This window comes from Paramisgurnus dabryanus, chromosome 12, assembly GCF_030506205.2.
Source record: "Paramisgurnus dabryanus chromosome 12, PD_genome_1.1, whole genome shotgun sequence".
Classification (NCBI taxonomy): domain Eukaryota; kingdom Metazoa; phylum Chordata; class Actinopteri; order Cypriniformes; family Cobitidae; genus Paramisgurnus; species Paramisgurnus dabryanus.
This window is the reverse complement of record NC_133348.1, coordinates 30,002,223-30,022,519: the sequence shown is the minus strand read 5'-3', so window position 1 is coordinate 30,022,519 and position 20,297 is coordinate 30,002,223. Positions and strand designations below refer to the sequence as shown.

The window sequence follows — 20,297 nt, the reverse complement described above, 5'->3', positions numbered from 1 at the left end:
AATCAGTTATTGGCAAGCAGGGACCAACTTAGTTATCGGTATTGGTAAAATGCACAATCGGTTAGGGATGCACCAAATATTCGGCCATCGAAAATTTTTGCCGAAAGACTTTTATCACCAAAAACAATATGGCCAAAATGTTCTGATGACGTAAACAGAAACCGTGACCTGCACGTGCTTGTCTGAAGAAACATGTCTGCGGTGTGGATGCATTTAATCGCAAAAATGTGCTAAAGTGAGCAGCTTTCTGTACGCACAGAGGCACATGCGGTTGAATGTGTCGAGTCCAGACGTGATCAACCCTATGCCCTTCAAAGATCAGAACTCTTTATGTGTAAACTTTAGAGAGAGTTGCCCTAATGTGTTTCATACTGTGGTCCATTAACATATATTTGGTGAATTAAGCAATGAAAAACAACGTAACGTTTTTATGTGGAGCGAATGTTTATGCTGCGCTGTTTGGGATTCGCTCTCGGTCTCTGTGTGCACGCGCGTTTAAGTACCCTCGGTAGTGCACATACGAGAGAGACGCATTTAAAAAAACAAGCTTTCTGTTATTGACAGGTCAAATATAAACCAAATCATCTCCACAGTATTCTTTTTCTAATAAAAACATTTGTATGAAGTGTATGAATAGATTACAGTCAGAAACCAGTCTGTGCTTATTTGGTCTTAAAGATTAACCTTAAAGTCTGTGTCATTAATGTTAATCAAACAACCCAAGACAAAGAGAAAATCACTTTTGTAGCTCTAAAAATAATAAAATATTTAATTTATACAATAAAGACAGTGTTATGATTCATTTAATTTGATTTTTGTACCTAATGCTAATTTCATACCTTATTAATGTACAACTTTGTTCTTTTTTATAAATATTTGCAATTTCTTTATTTGTTATTAGATTTTCCCACCCCTTTTTGCTGATCCGAAAAATAATCCGATCCATGCCTCAAAAACTGTAATGTGATCCGAACCGTGAGTTTTGTGATCAATCATACCCCTAGTTCAGTTAATACAAAGTGATAGCCATAAATGCAATTGTACTGTACTAATAATTGCCATATTAATTTCTTTCGGTGTTTCGGTTTTCAGCCATGGTTTCCTCTTTTTTGGTTTTCGGTTTCAGCCAAGATTTTTCATTTCCGTGCATCCCTACAATCGGTTGACCTCTATTTGCATTGACTTTGTATAAAATCTGCTCGCACAAATAATACATTTGCTTTTGGTTTGCACACACTGAGGCATACAATTATGAGATTTTGTTTTTAGTTTAGAATATTGGGTCTAATCAATTAAAAAAAGTATTGTACCTACAGTATAAGAACAATTGGTCAAGAATAAAATGTGTTTGTTTTTCATAATAAAACTAGTGATGAACTAAATAAACACTGACACCTGTGTTTACAGATATCGCCGTGGTTGAAATGACAGAAGCGTTTCGACAGCCGTCACTCTTCTATCATTTGGGTGTGAGAGAGAGTTTCAGCATGGTCAACAACATCATCCTCTACTGTGATCTTAACTCCGACTCACTGCATTCTCTACAGGTCACAATCTCATCCTCTCTCATGTCTCAATCTCTACATATTCAGTACAACGGCTTTGTTATTACTGTTGTTACAATACAATTTAATCTACTACAAATCAAAAGTACCCTGCAGTGATGTTAAGTCATTAGAACTATAAAATAACTGGAAATTATGTAGTGACAATTTAAATGTTAAAATGTCGTTTTTATAAGGTTTAGGACGGCACAGTTAATCGAAAAACTAATCCGTATTTCAATTACGGGTGAAACAATTTCATAAAGCCTCAATCCCAGCTGTTTATTTCTGTGCATTTTGGCAGTATGTTTAGGCACCAAATACAGCGGTGAATCAGAGATTATAAAATTGTTAAATTGACGTGTCCTTTAGCCATTGGTTTTGGATTTTTAACACCTAATATTAGTTGTGATATACATCATATTATTTAGTTTTGGATGTTTTTGAATTAACCATGCAGCTGCTTCACAGTACGTTATAAAACATTTTAAAATGTCAATGTATTCTCAATGATAATTCGTCAATGAAAATTGCAATTACAATGTCAAGGTGAAAAATTACCAATTATGTTTTTTTTTTTTTGCCATATTCGTGCAGCAATAATGACCAATTATTAATTTCCATTATCATAAATAGTCCCTGACATGTAATTTGAAGTAAACAATCATATTGATGTCATGCAATTCAACATTATTAAATAGATTTAATATCACAATTCATCCCAGTATTACCGAGAGATGAATTTGTCCAAATATCCCCCAGCCCTACCAGGGGTCAGTTGGCACCATCTGTGCATAAGTTACAGCTTAATTTTGACTTACAAGGGACACCAACTTGTGCCATGCAAAATATTTTTTTTTGTTGCATCATTAAACTTGCAGAGAAGTGTAAGTAAAACAAGATTAAAATATTTTTTCTTTTTTACAGGAGCTCATATGTCAAAAGAATATGGTAAGTGTCTTACACTCTTCTGTACCTCATATTTGTTTACTGTACAACAATAAAATGATGTTTTAATATAATTTTATTTTTATTTTATTGATGTATTTTTCAGGATATATTTCTTATTCTTCCTATTTTAGATTTGAGATGTTGTTTAATACAGTGTCAAGAGTTTTTACTGTATGAGTTTATTGTATTATGAGGATTTCATGCTGCCCTTAAGTCCCCACATGAAACACACTGTGGTCAACCCAAACCAAGTGGTGAACTACTATTGGTTTTTGGTTGTGGGTCATGTTTTTTGAGATGAGGTCATTGTGTATGTTTGTATGATCACTGGCTTTTGCGTTAGTTGTATTATACATCACTGTCCACCACTCTATAAAAACATTTGTTGGGGTCCAGTAGGTGAGAACCTTTAATTTATACTCAAGTCAGATATTTAACGCCAGTCTCTTTTTTTTCTCCAGACGTGTACTGCAGACGTGAACTACACATGTATCCCGTATATGGTGACTCCTCAGAATAAGGTTTACTGTTGTGAGAGCAGTTTGATGAAGGGTCTCAGTGAACTGATGCAGCCCAGTTTTGAGGCGCTGTTGGGACCCATCTGTATGCCATTGGTGGACAGACTCACTCAATTGTTGAGCGGGTGTAAAACCAGCACCTGGTGAGGATCGCCTACTGTTTATTCTTCTGCTATCTCCTCTATTCGCTTTAACCTTTACGTGTTGTTTGTGCGTTTGTATAGTCAGTACTTTCGTGAGACGGTTCTGAATGAGATTCGTAAAGCACGAGAGCTTTACACCGGAGCAGAACTGGCAGCAGAACTCAGACGAATCCAACAGCGTCTTGATAATGTGGAGTGTCTGTCGGCTGATGTCATCATTAACCTCCTCCTGTCTTACAGAGACATTCAGGTGACTATACTGCATATCATAATAACTCTGTTTAATATTAAAGATTATATATACTATTAAGACACTATATATGGGCCTCGTCCACGCTGCATTTAAATTCAGTTGTCACTTCACCTTTTAGTGCTTAATCCTGTTTTGTACACACACACTTCAGTCATTTACAGGACTGACTGACAACCGCATTCTACAACCAAATTAACTCCCGCAAAATGCGACCTTGTACACACTGCAAACTTTCTAGAGTGACAACCGCATGTAAATGCAGGGGTGAATCTCCTGCATTCCTCTAAGATGATTGACACAGAGGTAAACATAGCAACGTTTTGCCATCTCGCGTGGTTATCATTCACAGCTTTAACCAAAATAATATTACAGCATTATGTTTTGCAATAAACCACTGTCTTGGAGTTGTGTGTTGTACGCATTCGCTGCTCCACAGAGCGCTGTCTTGCAGTGTTGCCAGGTCATCATTCTTTTTGTATGTACATACCGTTGTAGCGCTTAAAAAGCACCTATTGTCCGATTTACGTTTTTACATTCCCTTTGGTATATAAATGTGCATTTAGTACTTGTTAATGATATGCAAAAGATACATACCCCAAAGTAAATAATGACGCAAGTTATCGTCTCTTACGTTAATCTCTTTTCTTGGACTACAACAAACACATGGATTGTAGGCAACAGTTTACTTGCTGGGCTTGTTGACGTAGACAAGACCGACATTATCATAATTCCTCCAGCCTGTAATGGCGCTTTTCCATTGCATAGTACCCCACGGTTTAGTTTAGTTTGGGTCGGGTCAGCTCACCTCACTTTGGCGTGGTTAGCTTTTCCATCGAGTTTAGTATCACTTCGGAGTAGGAGGGATTATAGGCGTGTCGTTATATTTACGCTGCCTACTGCTGTGACATCATACAAGTGAGAGCGTTGTTGTACATTCCCATACATTCATTTATTTCTCAGTCTGCCACAAAATTAAAATTGGCCACCACATAGATGTTTGCACATCGCGTTTATAACTCTGTCTCACATGACAGTTTCTGTTCAAACACCCGACCCGTGGCGTCAGTCGACGGCGCTCCGTTGAGCCTCATTCAAGTTGCATTTAAGCATAATAATGCGGACGTGCTCATCGCGAATGTGCCGCCACAAACTGCAAGTCTGGAAAAAAACTGTTATGGTGTCCCGGATTCTCAACCTGTGGATGTTTTTCATCGCTAAAAGGGTGTTTGGAAACTTATAGCAGAACACAGATAACAACATGTTTGCTTGAGACAGCGCAAGCTAGCAGTAAGCTAAAGCTAATATTTACATTATAGCGATGACGCTTCTCTCAGACCAATCAGTGATCTACAGTGTTTTCGCGTCACGTTTGGTATCAGCTCGGGTCGCTTGGAACCCCAACCGAGGTGGTACGAAAAAAAGTATCGGGTACTACGTACTGCACCCAATGGAAAAGCTCCCAAAAGTAAACTGACCCGACCCAAACTAAACTAAACCGTGGGGTACTATGCAATGGAAAAGCGCCATAAGTTAACTCCTGTTAACATTACACTGTGACTGAATCTTTCAAACATGTTAAGGGGCGTCACATTTCGGCTGATTTCAGAGGTATTCAGGCCAATCACAACATACAGATTAGCTGGCCAATCAGGGACACAGAGCTTTTCAAATCTGTGCCTTTCAGGAAGAGAGTGAAATTTGGAGCTACAAAAATGTACGGTATGTGGAAAATAATTTGTTTTTTGCAATGAGATTGGTGCTCTTTAACCTTTTATGGTGTTTGGCTCATGAAGCAATCAAGTTTTTGGTGTTTGTGAGAAGCTGTCAGTGCCAATATTTTAAACTTTGAGTTAAAACATTTGGATTTATTTCGGTTTATTATTGGAGTTTTCTTGTTCCCTGTATTTTTTGTGCAAGATCTGGCAACACTAGTCCGCAAACGCTCGTCCTTCTGTCATTTTCTGCACTGCACTCACCAAAGACTTTTTCACCTTCTATGCATTTATGTTTTCAGAAGAGAGACCGTACATGTCTACAATGCACGTTTAAATACTTTATCAACAACTAGTTGTTCAGTTCGGTTCTGTACACACTATGCAGAGTTTCTGTAAATGCGGTTGTCAATACCTGCATTTTTCGGGAGTTAATTCGATTGTAGAATGCGGTTATCAGTCCCGTACTTTACTGAAGTGTGTGTGTTTATACAGAACACAATTAATCACTAAAAGGTGAAGTCACAAATCGAATTAAAATGCAGTGTGAACGTGGCCAGGTAGTGTCAACTGCTTTAACAGAAAATCTGCAGTGTGTGTACATAACTGAACTGAACAACTAGTTCAGAGCATAGACTGTAAAAAAGATGAACGATGCCCGTTCGCTCTCTTTCATTGGTGAAAAGTGAAGCCGTCAGTGTCCCGATACAGCGCTGACATCTTGGGTCTTGAGTCTGCACGGTAGCGCTTTCGGGACAGGTCATGCGCAGTAGTGAGCAGTAACTAAAGCTGCGAAATCAAGGCTCTGCCCTCGCTCTCGCAGAATTCGCATATCACACAATATCACAGCTGTCAATCATGACGTGACACCACCATTTTTATAGCATTAAATAACTAACTAAAAACAAACTTATTTTAAAAACAAACACTTAAATTTACATCAGCGTGATAAAAACTACAGTAATTGACAGAAACCAGCTTCGGGAAAAAGATAATTTAAGTGTAATTAAATAGTTTAGTTGGTCTAAAGTCCCATTGAATAACATGGGGGAGGCGGGGTTTATGACCTATACTGGGACCAGTCACTGAGGGCGATCGAGATATTTTGGCTTCACTTTTCAGGGCTCGTGTGGGATGCTTGGTTCAGAGGCACGAGCGTTGGCTTACTAGGGTTGCCAGATCTTGCACGAAAAGACAGCCAATAAGAAAAATCCAATATTAAACCAAAATAAATCCAAATGCTTTACCTCAAAGATCAAAATATTGGGACAGACAGATTCTCACTTTAATAACACCAAATACCACTTTGAAAGCCAAGATCCATAAAAGGTTAAGCGCCACAATGGTATGCATGTCCAAAAAAAGTTGACGACCAGGCAAGACAGCGCTGAGAAAAGACGCCAAGATGAAGGTTTATTGCAAAACATAACGCTGTAATATTTTTTTGGTCAAAGCTGTGAATGATGACCATTGCAAAACGTTGCTATGGTTATCTTTGTCAGTCATCGCATTTTTGGGAGTGGGTCTTGTTCTGTACACTCATGGTACGATCATTTAGGGGATTCACTCCCAAAAGTTTGCGGTGTGTTCGAGGCCATGGAGAAACCAACAGTTCAGTCAGTAAGAAAATAAGAACGAGTTAAGGTTGTAGTTAAGAACCTATACAACCTACATTTCTGGTCTCAGGTCAGAAATAATAAAGCAAAATACTCGGTGTGAGTAACAGCATTGTATAATTATTAGTGTTTCTTATGTTGTTTGATGTTTTTTGTGGATCTGTAGGATTATGAATCCATTGTGAAGTTAGTGGAAACACTGGACAAGTTGCCAACCTTTGACCCTATGGCTCATCCTCATATAAAGTTTCATTACGCCTTTGCCCTCAACAGGTGAGAGCTCACGTCTTACTTCGTTTTCACCAGAATTTATTTGACATGAATATAAAACCATATAAAGTGCTTAAGTCAACATCTCTTTTGTAATCTCTCTGCAGACGGAACTTGCCTGATGACAGACAGAAAGCTTTGGACATTATGTTGCCTTTAGTAAACTCGGATGAACAGGTGGCATCTGACATTTATTGCCTGGTGGGCCGAATTTATAAAGACATGTTCCTTGATTCTCATTTCGCTGACACAGAGAGCAGAGATCATGGGATACAATGGTGAGGGTACTGTTGAGGCTGTCTGGCCATAAATGTTTAAAGGGACACTCCACTTTGTTGAAAATATGCTCATTTTCCCGCTCCCCTAGAGTTAAACATTTTATTTTTACCGTTATGGAATCCATTCAGCCGATCTCCGCGTCTGGCAGTACCACTTTTAGCATAGCTTAGCATAATGCATTGAATCACGCTAAAATAATAACCAAAGAGTTTTGATATTTTTCCTATTTAAAACTCAACTCTTCTTTAGTTACATCGTGTACTAAGACTGACAGAAAATTAAACGTTGCGATTTCTAGGCAGATATGGTTAGGAACTATACCCTCATTCTGACGTAATAATCAAGGACTTACCGCTGTAACATGGCGGGAGCAGGCGTAGTGATATTACGCACTGCCTGAAAATAGTCCCCTGCTATTAAAAGTAACCAAGGGGACTATTTTCGGGCAGTGCGTAATATCACTAGTACAAGATGTAACTACAGAAGAGTCGAGTTTTAGCACAATGCTAATGGTTTTATCAGATTCAATGGATTGTGCTAAGCTATGCTAAAAGTGCTACCGCCACATTTATTCGAAAATGGTAAAAATCAAATGTTTAACTCTAGGGAAGCTTGAAAATGAGCATATTTTCAAAAAAAGTGGAGTGTCCCTTTAATTAATCATAACAATGTTAACATAAAGCCAAACCTTAAGGGTCCTAAAATAGGCTTAAATATTTATGCAAAATTATTTCTCATTTTGTTTGTTTTTAGATATGAGCGGTACATTTGCTCTTGACAGATTCACTCCTAATGTTGCTATAGTAACAGATGTTCAGTGATATAATCTCTCTCTCTTGTTGGTCTACAGGTTTAAGAAAGGTTTCGAATCGGAGCCCACGTTGCATTCGGGTATAAACTATGCCGTGTTGTTGCTGGCTGCAGGGAATCAATTCGACTCGTGCTTTGAGCTGCGTAAAGTAGGTATGTTTGACAGACAGTGTGGAGGAATTAAGCTGAAGTCTTATACATATCTTCAAATGTGGAGGACGAAAAGTTCATTTAGCCATTTAATCTTTGTCTGGTATTACATAAGACTGAAGTTTCCCGGACAGGGAAAATTATTTTAGGCTAAAATAAATGTAAGAGCTGTCCAAACTAAAAACCGCTTGCACTGACATATCTTAAAATGCATTAGTGCCATTTGTTTTGCCCTTAAAATGCACACAAGAAATGTTTTTAGTAAGGCGTGTTTGTTAAAACTAGTTATAAGGCCTACTCCTGGCTTAAACTAATCCCTGTCCGGGAAACCATCACTAAGGGTAGTAAAACTGTTCAATTTTAACTATACCCATCCCTAGACTTGTTTTTTCCATCATGATTTATTTGTTTGATGAAAGTATCGTTCCATACCAGATCTATTGCTTTTATGTCAGTTATTTGATTTTATTCTCATAAATGTGTTCGTGTGAACCTGCACTACTTACATCTGCAGCCTCAAGCAATGACTAAACATCTGTTTGCCTTGTTGTGGTTAACATTACCCAATCAAATAGGCCTATATATTAACATGAACTGTGTAGTATGTGTGGTCATGGTGACGTCAGTAAAATAAAGGTACATTTCATGTATATTTTGGTGGTACATTTTGGTAGCTTATAATGTTTGTTCTTTTTTTAGTTATGTAAAGTGACTTTAAATGCACCTCATGATCCATGTGTGTGTTTTGCAGGGGTGAAGCTGAGCAGCCTCCTGGGCAAGAAGGGCAGTTTGGATAAGTTACAGAGTTATTGGGACGTGGGTTTCTTTCTAGGAGCCAGTATTCTCGCCTGTGACAACACACGGGTCATTCAAGCTTCTGAGAAACTCTTCAAAATCAAAGCTCCCATCTGGTATCTATTCACTAAGCATTGTTGTGTGTAAATTGTGCCCGTAAACATTCTGAGAAGTAAAGGCAAACATTAATAGTACTGTTGCTCATACTTGCATTCAAAGTAGGCATGTTCATAAAGTGATCAAAGTATCAACTACAGGGAGACTTTAAGAAAATCTAGTTCTCCAAATGGTTGTGTGATTGAAGTTTATTATTGTGTTGTGTGTGTGTTTTAGGTATCTGCGTTCGCTGGTTGAGACCATCCTCATTTATAAACACTTCAGTAAACCAAGCACAGATCAAGCATCAGCACCTAAACAGGAGCTTGTGGACTTTTGGATGGACTTCATGGTGGAATCCACTCAAAAAGATGTGACATCTGTTCGTTTTCCAGTAAGGACACTTGAGCAACATTAGGAAACTTAGTCGAGATATTATAGAAGATCTTATGTACTGTTATACTTTACATAGCATAATTTATACGTATTTGGCCAAAATTTGAGACAGGATAGAATCCTTTTTTAATTAATAATTTAAATTTAATGTTGTAGAGGGATTTATCAATTACAATACATTTCAATTTAATGCCAAATGTAGAAATAATTTCTCCTTATATTAATGTATGCTTCATATTTTTGTTCATGAACAGAGCATTATGATTTTTATATTTCAAATATGGGGTTTACTTAAATTATTTATTAAAGAGTAACGTCCCAAATCACGGTTTCTTTGTGTTGATTATGTAAATAGCTGTAAGTTTTCAATCTACTAGCCATATTTTTATGCAATGTTGTCTTTTGTCATATTTAAAATGATTAAAATGTATGTTTTACGCAGGTATTGATATTAGAGCCTACTAAAATCTACCAACCGTCTTACCTCTCCATAAACAATGATGTCGAGGAAAACACGCTCTCCATCTGGCACGTGACCCCTGATGATAAAGTAATCAATTCATACATGCATTACCAATTCATTTAGATTTTCATCAATTAAAACACATAATCTGATTGATCATTCTGATATGTAGGCATAAGTGCTTGCAATAGTGTCACAGACTTGTATTGTACTAATGTTAAAGACATCAGCAGTCAAAGCTAGAGGGATAACAAATTTTTTTTTGTAGAAACCATGGAAGTAATTGTTAATATCTGTAAAGGTTATTGAATGATGTGAAAACACATTTGTATATGACAATTCTCTCTGTCTGTGTTAGAAAGGGCTCCATGAGTGGAATTTCAGTGCAGCATCAGTACGTGGAGTCAGGTAAATATTATAAATATATTATTATTTATAAAACAACATAAGGCGAAGGTTGTGTTATATTAAAGGGACACTCCACTTTTTTGTGTGAAAATATGCTAATTTTCCAGCTTCCCTAGAGTTAAACATTTGATTTTTACGGTTTTGAAATTCATTCAGCCGATCTCCGGGTCTGGCGGTATCACTTTTAGCATAGCTTAGCATAATCCATTGACTCTGATTAGACCGTTAGCAAAGCGCAAAAAAATAACCAAAGAGTTTGGATATTTTTCCTATTTAAAACTTGACTCTTCTGTAGTTACATCGTGTACACAGACCGATGGAAAATTAAAAGTTGCGATTTTCTAGGCAGATATGGCTAGGAACTATACTCTCATTCTGGCGTAATAATCAAGGACTTTGGTGCTGTAATATGGCTGAAAGCGGCGCAATGATATTACGCAGTAACCGAAAGTACGATGCTATTGAAAGATACTAAAGGGACTATTTTCAGGCAGTGCGTAATATCATTGCGCCCGTTTTTGTCGTTCTTAATACACGATGTAACTACAGAAGAGTCAGATTTTAAATAGGAAACATATCGAAACTCATTGGTTATTTTTAAGCGCAATGCTAATGGTCTAATCAGATTCAATGGATTATGCTAAGCTATGCTAAAAGTGCTAGCGCCAGACCTGGAGATCAGCTGAATGGATTCCAAAATGGTAAAAATCAAATGTTTAACTCTAGGAGAGCTGGAAAATGAGCATTTTTCAAAAAAGTGGAGTGTCCCTTTAAGAATACTCATTAATATGAATGAAGTTAGATTTAATTAAAATTTATTTCTTTAGCACTTTTGATAATCTTGCATTGTAGTAAAGCAGCTTTTACAGTACAGTTGATAAAAAGTTGCCCTAAAAGTAAATTAAAGTTGCTCTAAAATAAAACTTTACAAATTGTTATACACATTGTAGCTGTTGCTTTATATGTTGTGTTTTAGCATGACTGATTTACTGAATTTGACCAATCATTGTGCAATCAAATGGAGATTTTACAGCCTTTTTACAGGGTTTTTTTTCTGAAGATTTGAAATATTTCACTGTCACCAATTACCATATCATGTTTATTCAAATTTTTTACTTTGTGACTGTGACATTTCTAGCATCTCTAAGTTTGATGAGAGAAGCTGTTTTCTGTATGTGGTGAACAACTCTGAGGATTTCCAGATCTATTTCTGCACAGAGATGCACTGCAAGAGGTGGGTACAGTGTGTGTGTTCTGGATTTTATCCATGTCTTTTTTTTTCCATGTCTTTATCTATTACATACTTACATAAGAAAAACATTTACAATGTAACCATTGTGTATAGTGTGTATTAAAATTGTACCAGAAGCTTTAGAGGTAAAATAAAAAATGCAAGACGTTTATCAGGTATCTGCGTTTGGTTACACTCTTGACCCTAAACCTCCCCTATCCCTTACCTACCCAGAGCAAAACACATGCGCACAATGAATTAAATGCGGTTTCTTATGCAAATACACAATAGTTAAAGATGACAAATATTAGTTGCATGCGATTGTCACGCGCCTCTCATCAGTAAAGTCGGTTCCTTGATTAGTAGTAAATCGCCATCAGCTGCTTTCAGATGGAGCGGCATTTACTACACAGAGCCGTAGTTCACTGAAAGACTAGGCAATATTGCATTCATAATCGCAGGTGATTCGTCCGTGCATCATGCAGCCCTACCAAATATAAACTGTGACCTTTTGTTTTCAAGATGAAATGTGTAAAAACAGGACAGATATTAACTGATGTGTTTATTGATGTCTCTTATGACCTAATTGTTGGCGTTTCTCTGCAATGTGAATCCATGTGTCACCATAACTAATCAGCTGAAGGACATTTTACAGTTTTTAGACATCACATCATGTCAGATGTTTAGCCCCGCCCACTGTAAACTCTTAATTCATTGAGAATCCTGCACTTTAAATATATTCACTTAGTTTTTTAGATTATGGTTATAATGATGCCGTTTGTGTTCGTGCATGTTTGTGTGCGTGTGCGTGTGTGTGTGTGTGTGTATGCAGGTTCTGTGATCTTGTAAATGCACTGACTGAGGAAACCTGGAGAGGTTCAGATGAGGCCGAGTGTGAAACAGAGGCTTTAGAGGTACAGTAAATATTATTATTAGTCTATAGTTAAAGGTATAGCGGAAGATTTTCTTTTTCTGGGTGGATCATCAAGACTATTGGTCATCATGGTTGTCAATCATTCTGGTGATATGTTTACGTAAGGCCGTCGTACGTGCTCGCCTCTACGTTCGCTTTCTGCACATGCGCACTTTAAGGGGTATATGTGTGGTGAGCTACGGTTTCAGCCACTCATTGTTGCTCGCAATCTCACCGTGTTTTTTCAAAATGTCTGAGGGTTGCAAGAGAAAAAGTGTTTACGAATTGTATGACAAGAAGAGAAAGGCCTCTGAAGAAAGAAACAAGACCAGAGCGCTAAAAGCACAGGTTGGGCTTCCCACATAAAGTTTCTACTCGACAGGTAAAGTTTGTCATGCTATTTGGAGAAATCCATTTAAAATCACTGCTAGTAAAAGTTGATGTAAGCTATGATTAGCGATGCTAGCCCTGGCACAAGTCACCAACCACACAAGCATGGTAAACATTTTTTAAGTGGAGGGGCGGTTCTTTTAAAAAGTTCGGGTAAATCTTCTGCTATACCTTTAAATTACCTTCACGCATGTACTAAATGTGCATTCCTGTTTGATGGCGTTTTGATTTAATGGGCTCAAAAACTATATTTGACGTATATCGGTTAAATGTTTTTTAGTAACAGATGTTCCTGTGCTTTCATGTGTGTCTGCAGTATGATTATGAATATGATGAACATGGCGAGAGGGCAGTTTTGGGTAAAGGCACCTTTGGAGTTGTTTATGCAGGTCGTGATCTCAGTAACCAGGTGCGTTTAGCCATCAAAGAGATTCCTGAACGGGACAGCAGGTAAGCGACACTTTCCGTTTTCTCTGGGTGGATGTAAAATAAGGGATTTTTACACTTTGAATAAAATTCTCATTAACGCAGTAAAAATAAATCATTACGGTAATGCAAAAGTGACAATGACCTATAATAAAAAAAATTAAATATTTCAAATAGTTTATTATTTAGACATCAAGCTAGCATTTGTTTTACACCATTCATTTATGCAGATTTTAATAAAAGCTAAATAATTTAGTTCAAACAAAATCTTTCAGATCTTTTTCTGTCCAGTTTTTACAAATCAGATCACAGCATGTTTTAATGAACCTATATGTGTATTGTCTGTGTGTTGGCAGATATTCACAGCCTCTACATGAAGAGATCGCTCTTCACAAACATCTGAAACATAAGAACATTGTTCAGTATCTGGGCTCTATCAGTGAGAACGGCTTCATCAAGATATTTATGGAGCAGGTGCCTGGAGGTCAGTGAATAAACACTTACATACCAACAGTTCGCTATACTTTTAAACGTCATTTAGTTTTACATTGTTCTCATTTAAAATGTTTTAGTATTATTGAAGGGTTTTGAATCTTTAATGACAGCAGCAGCTACTGTGAAAAGAAGATCATGATGTATGACTGCTTTCCATTGCCATGCCTAACTGCTTTCATTGTGTAACCGTTTTATTTTTATGTTGATGCAACCCAGCCGGTATGCGGTCGTGGTATCGTTTTACACTATGGGGCAGATAATAAAGTTTACTTGAATATAATAAAAATGCGTCAGTCATTTCCTTGGTAAGGCAAGAGTTTACAGAGGATATGCAATGTAAATAGAGAGCGTGTTATGGTGGATGATCATTTATTTTTTGCTTTAAGGACTAACTTTTTACATAATCTGTGTTTTAACCTTAAAAACGCACTTTACCAGCTAGAGAGTGTTAATGTCACTAGCTGCGTTTCCATTACACTTTAAATTGCACACATTGCGAATTGAAAATAGTGCCAATGGAAACATGTAAATTTTGCAAAAACTCTCATATATCGCAAAAAAATTACACTCGCATCCGGTGTTTTTTTTAGGCAATTCAGAAAAGGTGTACTGTAATGGGAAAGTTAATTCGCATTTTTAGGTCACCTGATGCATGTAAGCCAGATAATTATTATTTGAAGATTTGTACTAAAAACCTCCCAGAAACACCTCAATACATGTCTGCTACCAATTATAAGAGGCTTTCCTTACCAAATAATGTTTGGATAATACTCATACATCTCTTTTTATTTAAAATAATGTACCTCTAAGAAACACCTATACGTTGCCGCTCCTAAGTATAAAGGGCTTTTCTTGGCATAAGGGCTGTCACGGTTATGAAATTTGGCTGACGGTTAATTGTCTAATAAATTGTGACGTTTATGACAATTAATTGTCTGTTATAGTGCTTTGACAATTATGACAATTAATTCTCTGTCTTATTGCTTTGACATTTAATTCTCATATTTTTTTTTGTTTGTTTATGAAACAACGTTGTTTTGATTATTTAAATTAAATATTTTGCAAGGTTTACCTGGCAGTAAATATTAATACACATAACACATACTTAAAAGTAATCTGATAATGTCTCATTTATACAGGCGCTGAAGCCCCTCCTTGTGTTTTTTAGAGAGATGTGCAATCATTGCGGTGATCTGAAATCATCGCGATGAGGTAAAACAATCGCGAACGATGAGACGATTATTTAATCATTTTGACAGCCCTAAATACTCTTACGTCTCATTCGGTTAAAAATAATGACTATTGCGGTGGATGTGATATTAGTAAACCTACCAACATCAGTTGACGTGATGTTTGGAACGATTTATCCGACTGAAACAGTTTTTCCTCTCGTGATTTCATTGGTTGATGGAATTTTGGTCACATAAATGTGTAATATGTAATATGTAAATGATTGTTTTAAAATGTGCTGTGCTTGTGTGTGAATCACAGGCAGTCTGTCAGCGCTGCTCAGGTCAAAGTGGGGTCCTCTTAAAGACAATGAGCCAACCATCGGTTTCTACACCAAACAGATTCTGGAGGGTCTCAAATACCTGCATGATAACCAGATTGTTCACAGAGACATCAAGGTAATAATCCTAACATTACTGACGGTGTCTGTTTTACGCCACATGCATTATATTAACTTTCCTTGTTTGTCCATTGTTTTTTTTTTTTTGAGTAAACTTAATCTTTGTGTAATAGGACTGAATAGAAAGTGTGGTTTGTAAGATTTAAACAGTGTGGGAGTAGCTCATGAGCTCAACTTTGGGCCGTGCGACTTACACAAACAGTGTAATGTTTAGTATGTTAATATGGGCTGTATAATAATACGTTTGTTGTGCTAAGGAGGCCTAAAACAAGGGACATGACTTATCTTTTGTTATTTTAAGATTAAATTATTTGTTAGATTAAACCAGACTGTAAATCATTTCTCAGCTCGTCATCTTGGGAACTATGCTGTAAATGACATCTCTATATCATACTGAATCTTATATTTCATGATTGCATAAGGCTGGGACTCATGGGATGCATGTTCATAGTTTTTACTTTTAAGACTTTTGACAGCGTTTACCCATCTTACAATGTCATAATAGATGAATGGATCTCACATCTTTCATCATGGCAACAGAAACCTTTCATTCAGTTATTAACAAGTACACAGAGAGCAGTTTTTGTAGTGTAGGTGTTTAGTACTGTATAACATTACTGAGACTGCATCTCTGAATTAGATGAACAAACTGAGTGAGTGCACATAGCACAAACAAACAATTTTAAATAAAAAAATTTAATGTAAATGGGGAAAATAGTGCTTTTGAGTAGCTGTCTGAAACTCACATCTCTCTCTCTCTCTCTCTCTCTCTGTCACTCATGTCTCTCTCGCTCTTTTTCTGTCTCTCTTTCTCTTTATCTCTGCTATCATGGAGCCCACACACAGGAATCAACTAAACATCAATGCTTATATAATAGTTATGATAATAATAGCATCAGTAAGTAAATTAATGTACATTGCATACAGAAAGACAAGCTGTGGTTACAGTTTGACCCCTGAAAAACCACCCACCTGTGCCTATGGTTAATTCATCAATGTTTATATACATGTTAGCTGTTCATTCTGTAAACACTGTATTTATGTATAGATTAATTAATCCAAACACAAATGTTATCACATCATTGACCTGAATAGAGATTTGCTTTAACATGCATCTTTTTCGGCTATTTAGCCAGTTTTTTATATAGATTTTAATTTACACATTTGGCAGATATTTTTATCCTTGAGTCACTTTATCAATATGTGTTTCCCCAAACCCATTGCCTTTTGCACTGTTAATGCTATACTCTACCACTGAGCTACGGGAACACTATGTCTATATATTTCATCCATCCCTTGATCCACTGTTTTGATCTTATTACAGGGTGATAATGTCCTGATAAACACCTACAGTGGAGTTTTGAAAATCTCAGACTTTGGAACATCGAAGCGTCTGGCTGGGATAAACGCATGCACTGAGACCTTCACTGGTACTGTACAAAACATATTAACCTTTTATTCTCTATAAAAGAAATGCCAGTTTTGCGCTGTGACGAGATCAAATATCAAATTTATTACTTTATGTAGATTTCCTGAACCAAACATTTTTGAGACGATTGTTGATCTTGATGTCATGAAAACACTGAACATTATTCATGAGTTGCAGTATCTTATGCTACTCTGATGTCTTATTAGGGCCCGAGCACCGAGGAGCAGGCCAGAATGGCCTGCACCGTAGGTGCGAAGCCCTATTGTTTTTGCTCGGATTATTAGGGCCCGAGCACCGAGGAGCAGGCCAGAATGGCCTGCACCGAAAGGTGCGAAGCCCTATTGTTTTTGCTCGGATTTATTATTATTATTTTTTTATTTATTTTTTTTTTACGTTTCGGGGCAATTTGGGGGCCTTAACATACTCAAAAACTCTTGAAAATTGGCAGAGATGTCAGAGTCGTCGGCCATTAGGACCCGGCAAAGGCTGGAACTCGGGCGTGGTAAGGGAGCTCTGTAGCGCCCCCTGTAATGCAAAAACAAACATTGGGGCACAGATCGGGCAAAAATTTACGCACATGTACGAGACTTGGTACGCATATAGATCTCATCGACCCGAACAACTTTCACCCTCTAACATTTTAGCTCCGCTCAACAGGAAGTCGGCTATTTTGGATTGTTTAAAAAATGCATGCATTGAACTTTTAAATACTCCTCCTAGAGGATGCATGCGATTGACACCAAACGTGGTAAACATGATGCTGAGACATTGTACTTGCTAAATTGCGAAGGGATTTTTGATATCTCGAACGGTTCTGCCATGGGGAGGCGACGAATTTATGGCGAATTCAGAGAAACAGGAAGTGTCTAATATCTAAGGCAAAAAATATCTTATTGTGATGCCATGCAGGGTGTTTGTTCGTCTGAAGATTCCGATCGCATCGATGTGCCCATTGTGACTCCCGGGTATAGCGCCACCACCAGGCGCCAGGAAGTGTGTCAGTCACAAAGCTGGATTTTTTTTGACAGTTCCATGCGATGTTCTTTTAAATACTCCTTCTAGGATTTTCATGCGATTGACACAAGAAGTGGTCAACATGATGCCGAGACATTGTAGATGATAAATTGCGAAGGGATTTTTGATATCTCGAACGCTGTTCCCATGGCAACCTGTCAAACTTTACTTTCATTTTTAAGGCATATTTAAACCTTACAGCTGCATGCGATAAACTTTTAAATACTCCTCCAGGGGAAATAATGTGATTGACTCCAGAAGTGGTCAACATAATGCTGAGATATTGTAGATGATAAATTGCGAAGGGATTTTTGATATCTCGAACGCTGTTCCCATGGTAACCTGTCAAACTTTACTTTCATTTTAAAGGCATATTTAAGCCTTACAGTTCCATGCGATGCTCTTTTAAATACTACTCCTAGGATTTTCATGCGATTGACACAAGAAGTGGTCAACATGATGCCGAGACATTGTAGATGATAAATTGTGAAGGGATTTTTGATATCTCGAACGCTGTTCCCATGGTAACCTGTCAAACTTTACTTTCATTTTAAAGGCATATTTAAGCCTTACAGTTCCATGCGATGCTCTTTTAAATACTACTCCTAGGATTTTCATGCGATTGACACAAGAAGTGGTCAACATGATGCCGAGACATTGTAGATGATAAATTGCGAAGGGATTTTTGATATCTCAAACGCTGTTTCCATGGCAACGCGTCAGATTTTACTTTAATTTTAAAGGCTTATTTAAGCCTTTAAGTTGACGCTGATGTTCTTTTAAATATTCCTTCTAGAATATTCATGAGATTGACACCAGAAGTGGTCAACATGATGCCGAGACATTGTAGATGATAAATTGCGAAGGGATTTTTGATATCTCAAACGCTGTTCCCATGGCAACGCATCAAACTTTACTTTCATTTTAAAGGCTTATTTAAGCCTTTAAGTTGACGCTGATGTTCTTTTAAATACTCCTTCTAGAATATTCATGAGATTGACACCAGAAGTGGTCAACATGATGCCGAGACATTGTAGATGATAAATTACGAAGGGATTTTTGATATCTCGAACGCTGTTCCCATGGCAACGCCCCAAACTTTACATTTATTTCAGGCATATTTAGGACTCTTGGCGTGCTTAGATTAACCTAAAAGTCGGCACACACATCAGAGTTGTCGGCTGTTAAGTGTGCACAAACAAGTCAGACATAGGTGTGTCTCTTAAGTGGCTCACTAGCGCCCCCGTTTGTCTAAAATGTGGGGTTTCTTTTACCTACAGTCCCCAAATGGCTCAGTTACAACATTAAATAGCCCACTGATATTTACCCACTTGATGCACGTGCCCACCGTGCATCGTTTTCTCGGACGCACCGTGTGGCGGTAAAAAAACGTGCGAGGGCCCGCCATTGCTGCTTGCAGCTATTTTTTAGGGCTCGAGCACCGAGGAGCAGGCCAGAATGGCCTGCACCGAAAGGTGCGAAGCCCTATTGTTTTTGCTCGGATTATTATTAGGGCCCGAGCACCGAGGAGCAGGCCAGAATGGCCTGCACCGTAGGTGCGAAGCCCTATTGTTTTTGCTCGGATTATTATTATTATTTTTTTTTTTTTTTTTTTTTTTTTTTTTAACACTTTTGGACTTTTTGGGGGCCTTAACATACTCGAAAACTCTTGAAATTTGGCACAGATGTCAGAGTCGTCCGTCATCGCAGAAATCCAAAGGCTGGAACACGGGCGTGGCACGGGGGCTCTATAGCGCCCCCTGTAATGCAAAAAAAAACATTGATGCACAGATCGGGCAAAAATTTACGCACATGTACGAGAGTTGGTACGCATATAGATCTCATCGACCCGAACAACTTTCGCCCTCTAACATTTAAGCTCCGCCCAACAGGAAGTCGGCTATTTTGGATTGTTTAAAAAATGCATTCGTTGAACTTTTAAATACTCCTCCTAGTGGATTCATGGGATTGACACCAAACGTGGTGATCATGATGTCGAGACATTGTACTTGCTAAATTGCGAAGGGATTTTTGATATCTCGAACGGTTCTGCCATGGTGAAGCGACAAAGTTGTGGCGAAATCAGAGAAACAGGAAGTGTCTAATATCTAAGGTAAAAAATGTCTTATTGTAATGCCATGCGGGGCGTTTGTTCGTCTGAAGATTCCGATCGCATCAATGTGCCTATTGTGACTCCCGGGTATAGCGCCACCACCAGGCGCCAGGAAGTGTGTCAGTCATGAACTTTTAAATACTTCTCCTAGGGAATTCATACGATTGACACCAAACGTGGTGAACATGATGCTGAGACATTGGACTTGCTAAATTGCGAAGGGATTTTTGATATCTCGAACGATGTTGCCAT

At 37.7% G+C, this 20,297-nt stretch overlaps 1 protein-coding gene across 1 annotated transcript in view; it reads left to right on the top strand.

Moving 5' to 3' along the window:
- Positions 1-20,297, top strand: part of map3k5 (mitogen-activated protein kinase kinase kinase 5) — a 53,012-nt gene that overhangs the window by 11,912 nt on the left and 20,803 nt on the right. The window contains exons 2-18 of the mRNA XM_065268963.1: positions 1,408-1,547; positions 2,472-2,495; positions 2,957-3,156; positions 3,238-3,406; positions 6,904-7,010; positions 7,115-7,285; positions 8,137-8,249; positions 8,998-9,157; positions 9,375-9,531; positions 9,976-10,083; positions 10,355-10,404; positions 11,543-11,638; positions 12,468-12,549; positions 13,255-13,388; positions 13,721-13,848; positions 15,351-15,487; positions 16,814-16,919. Of these exons, the coding sequence (XP_065125035.1) occupies positions 1,408-1,547; positions 2,472-2,495; positions 2,957-3,156; positions 3,238-3,406; positions 6,904-7,010; positions 7,115-7,285; positions 8,137-8,249; positions 8,998-9,157; positions 9,375-9,531; positions 9,976-10,083; positions 10,355-10,404; positions 11,543-11,638; positions 12,468-12,549; positions 13,255-13,388; positions 13,721-13,848; positions 15,351-15,487; positions 16,814-16,919 (2,082 nt within the window). The remainder of the gene's footprint in view (positions 1-1,407; positions 1,548-2,471; positions 2,496-2,956; positions 3,157-3,237; positions 3,407-6,903; positions 7,011-7,114; positions 7,286-8,136; positions 8,250-8,997; positions 9,158-9,374; positions 9,532-9,975; positions 10,084-10,354; positions 10,405-11,542; positions 11,639-12,467; positions 12,550-13,254; positions 13,389-13,720; positions 13,849-15,350; positions 15,488-16,813; positions 16,920-20,297) is intronic.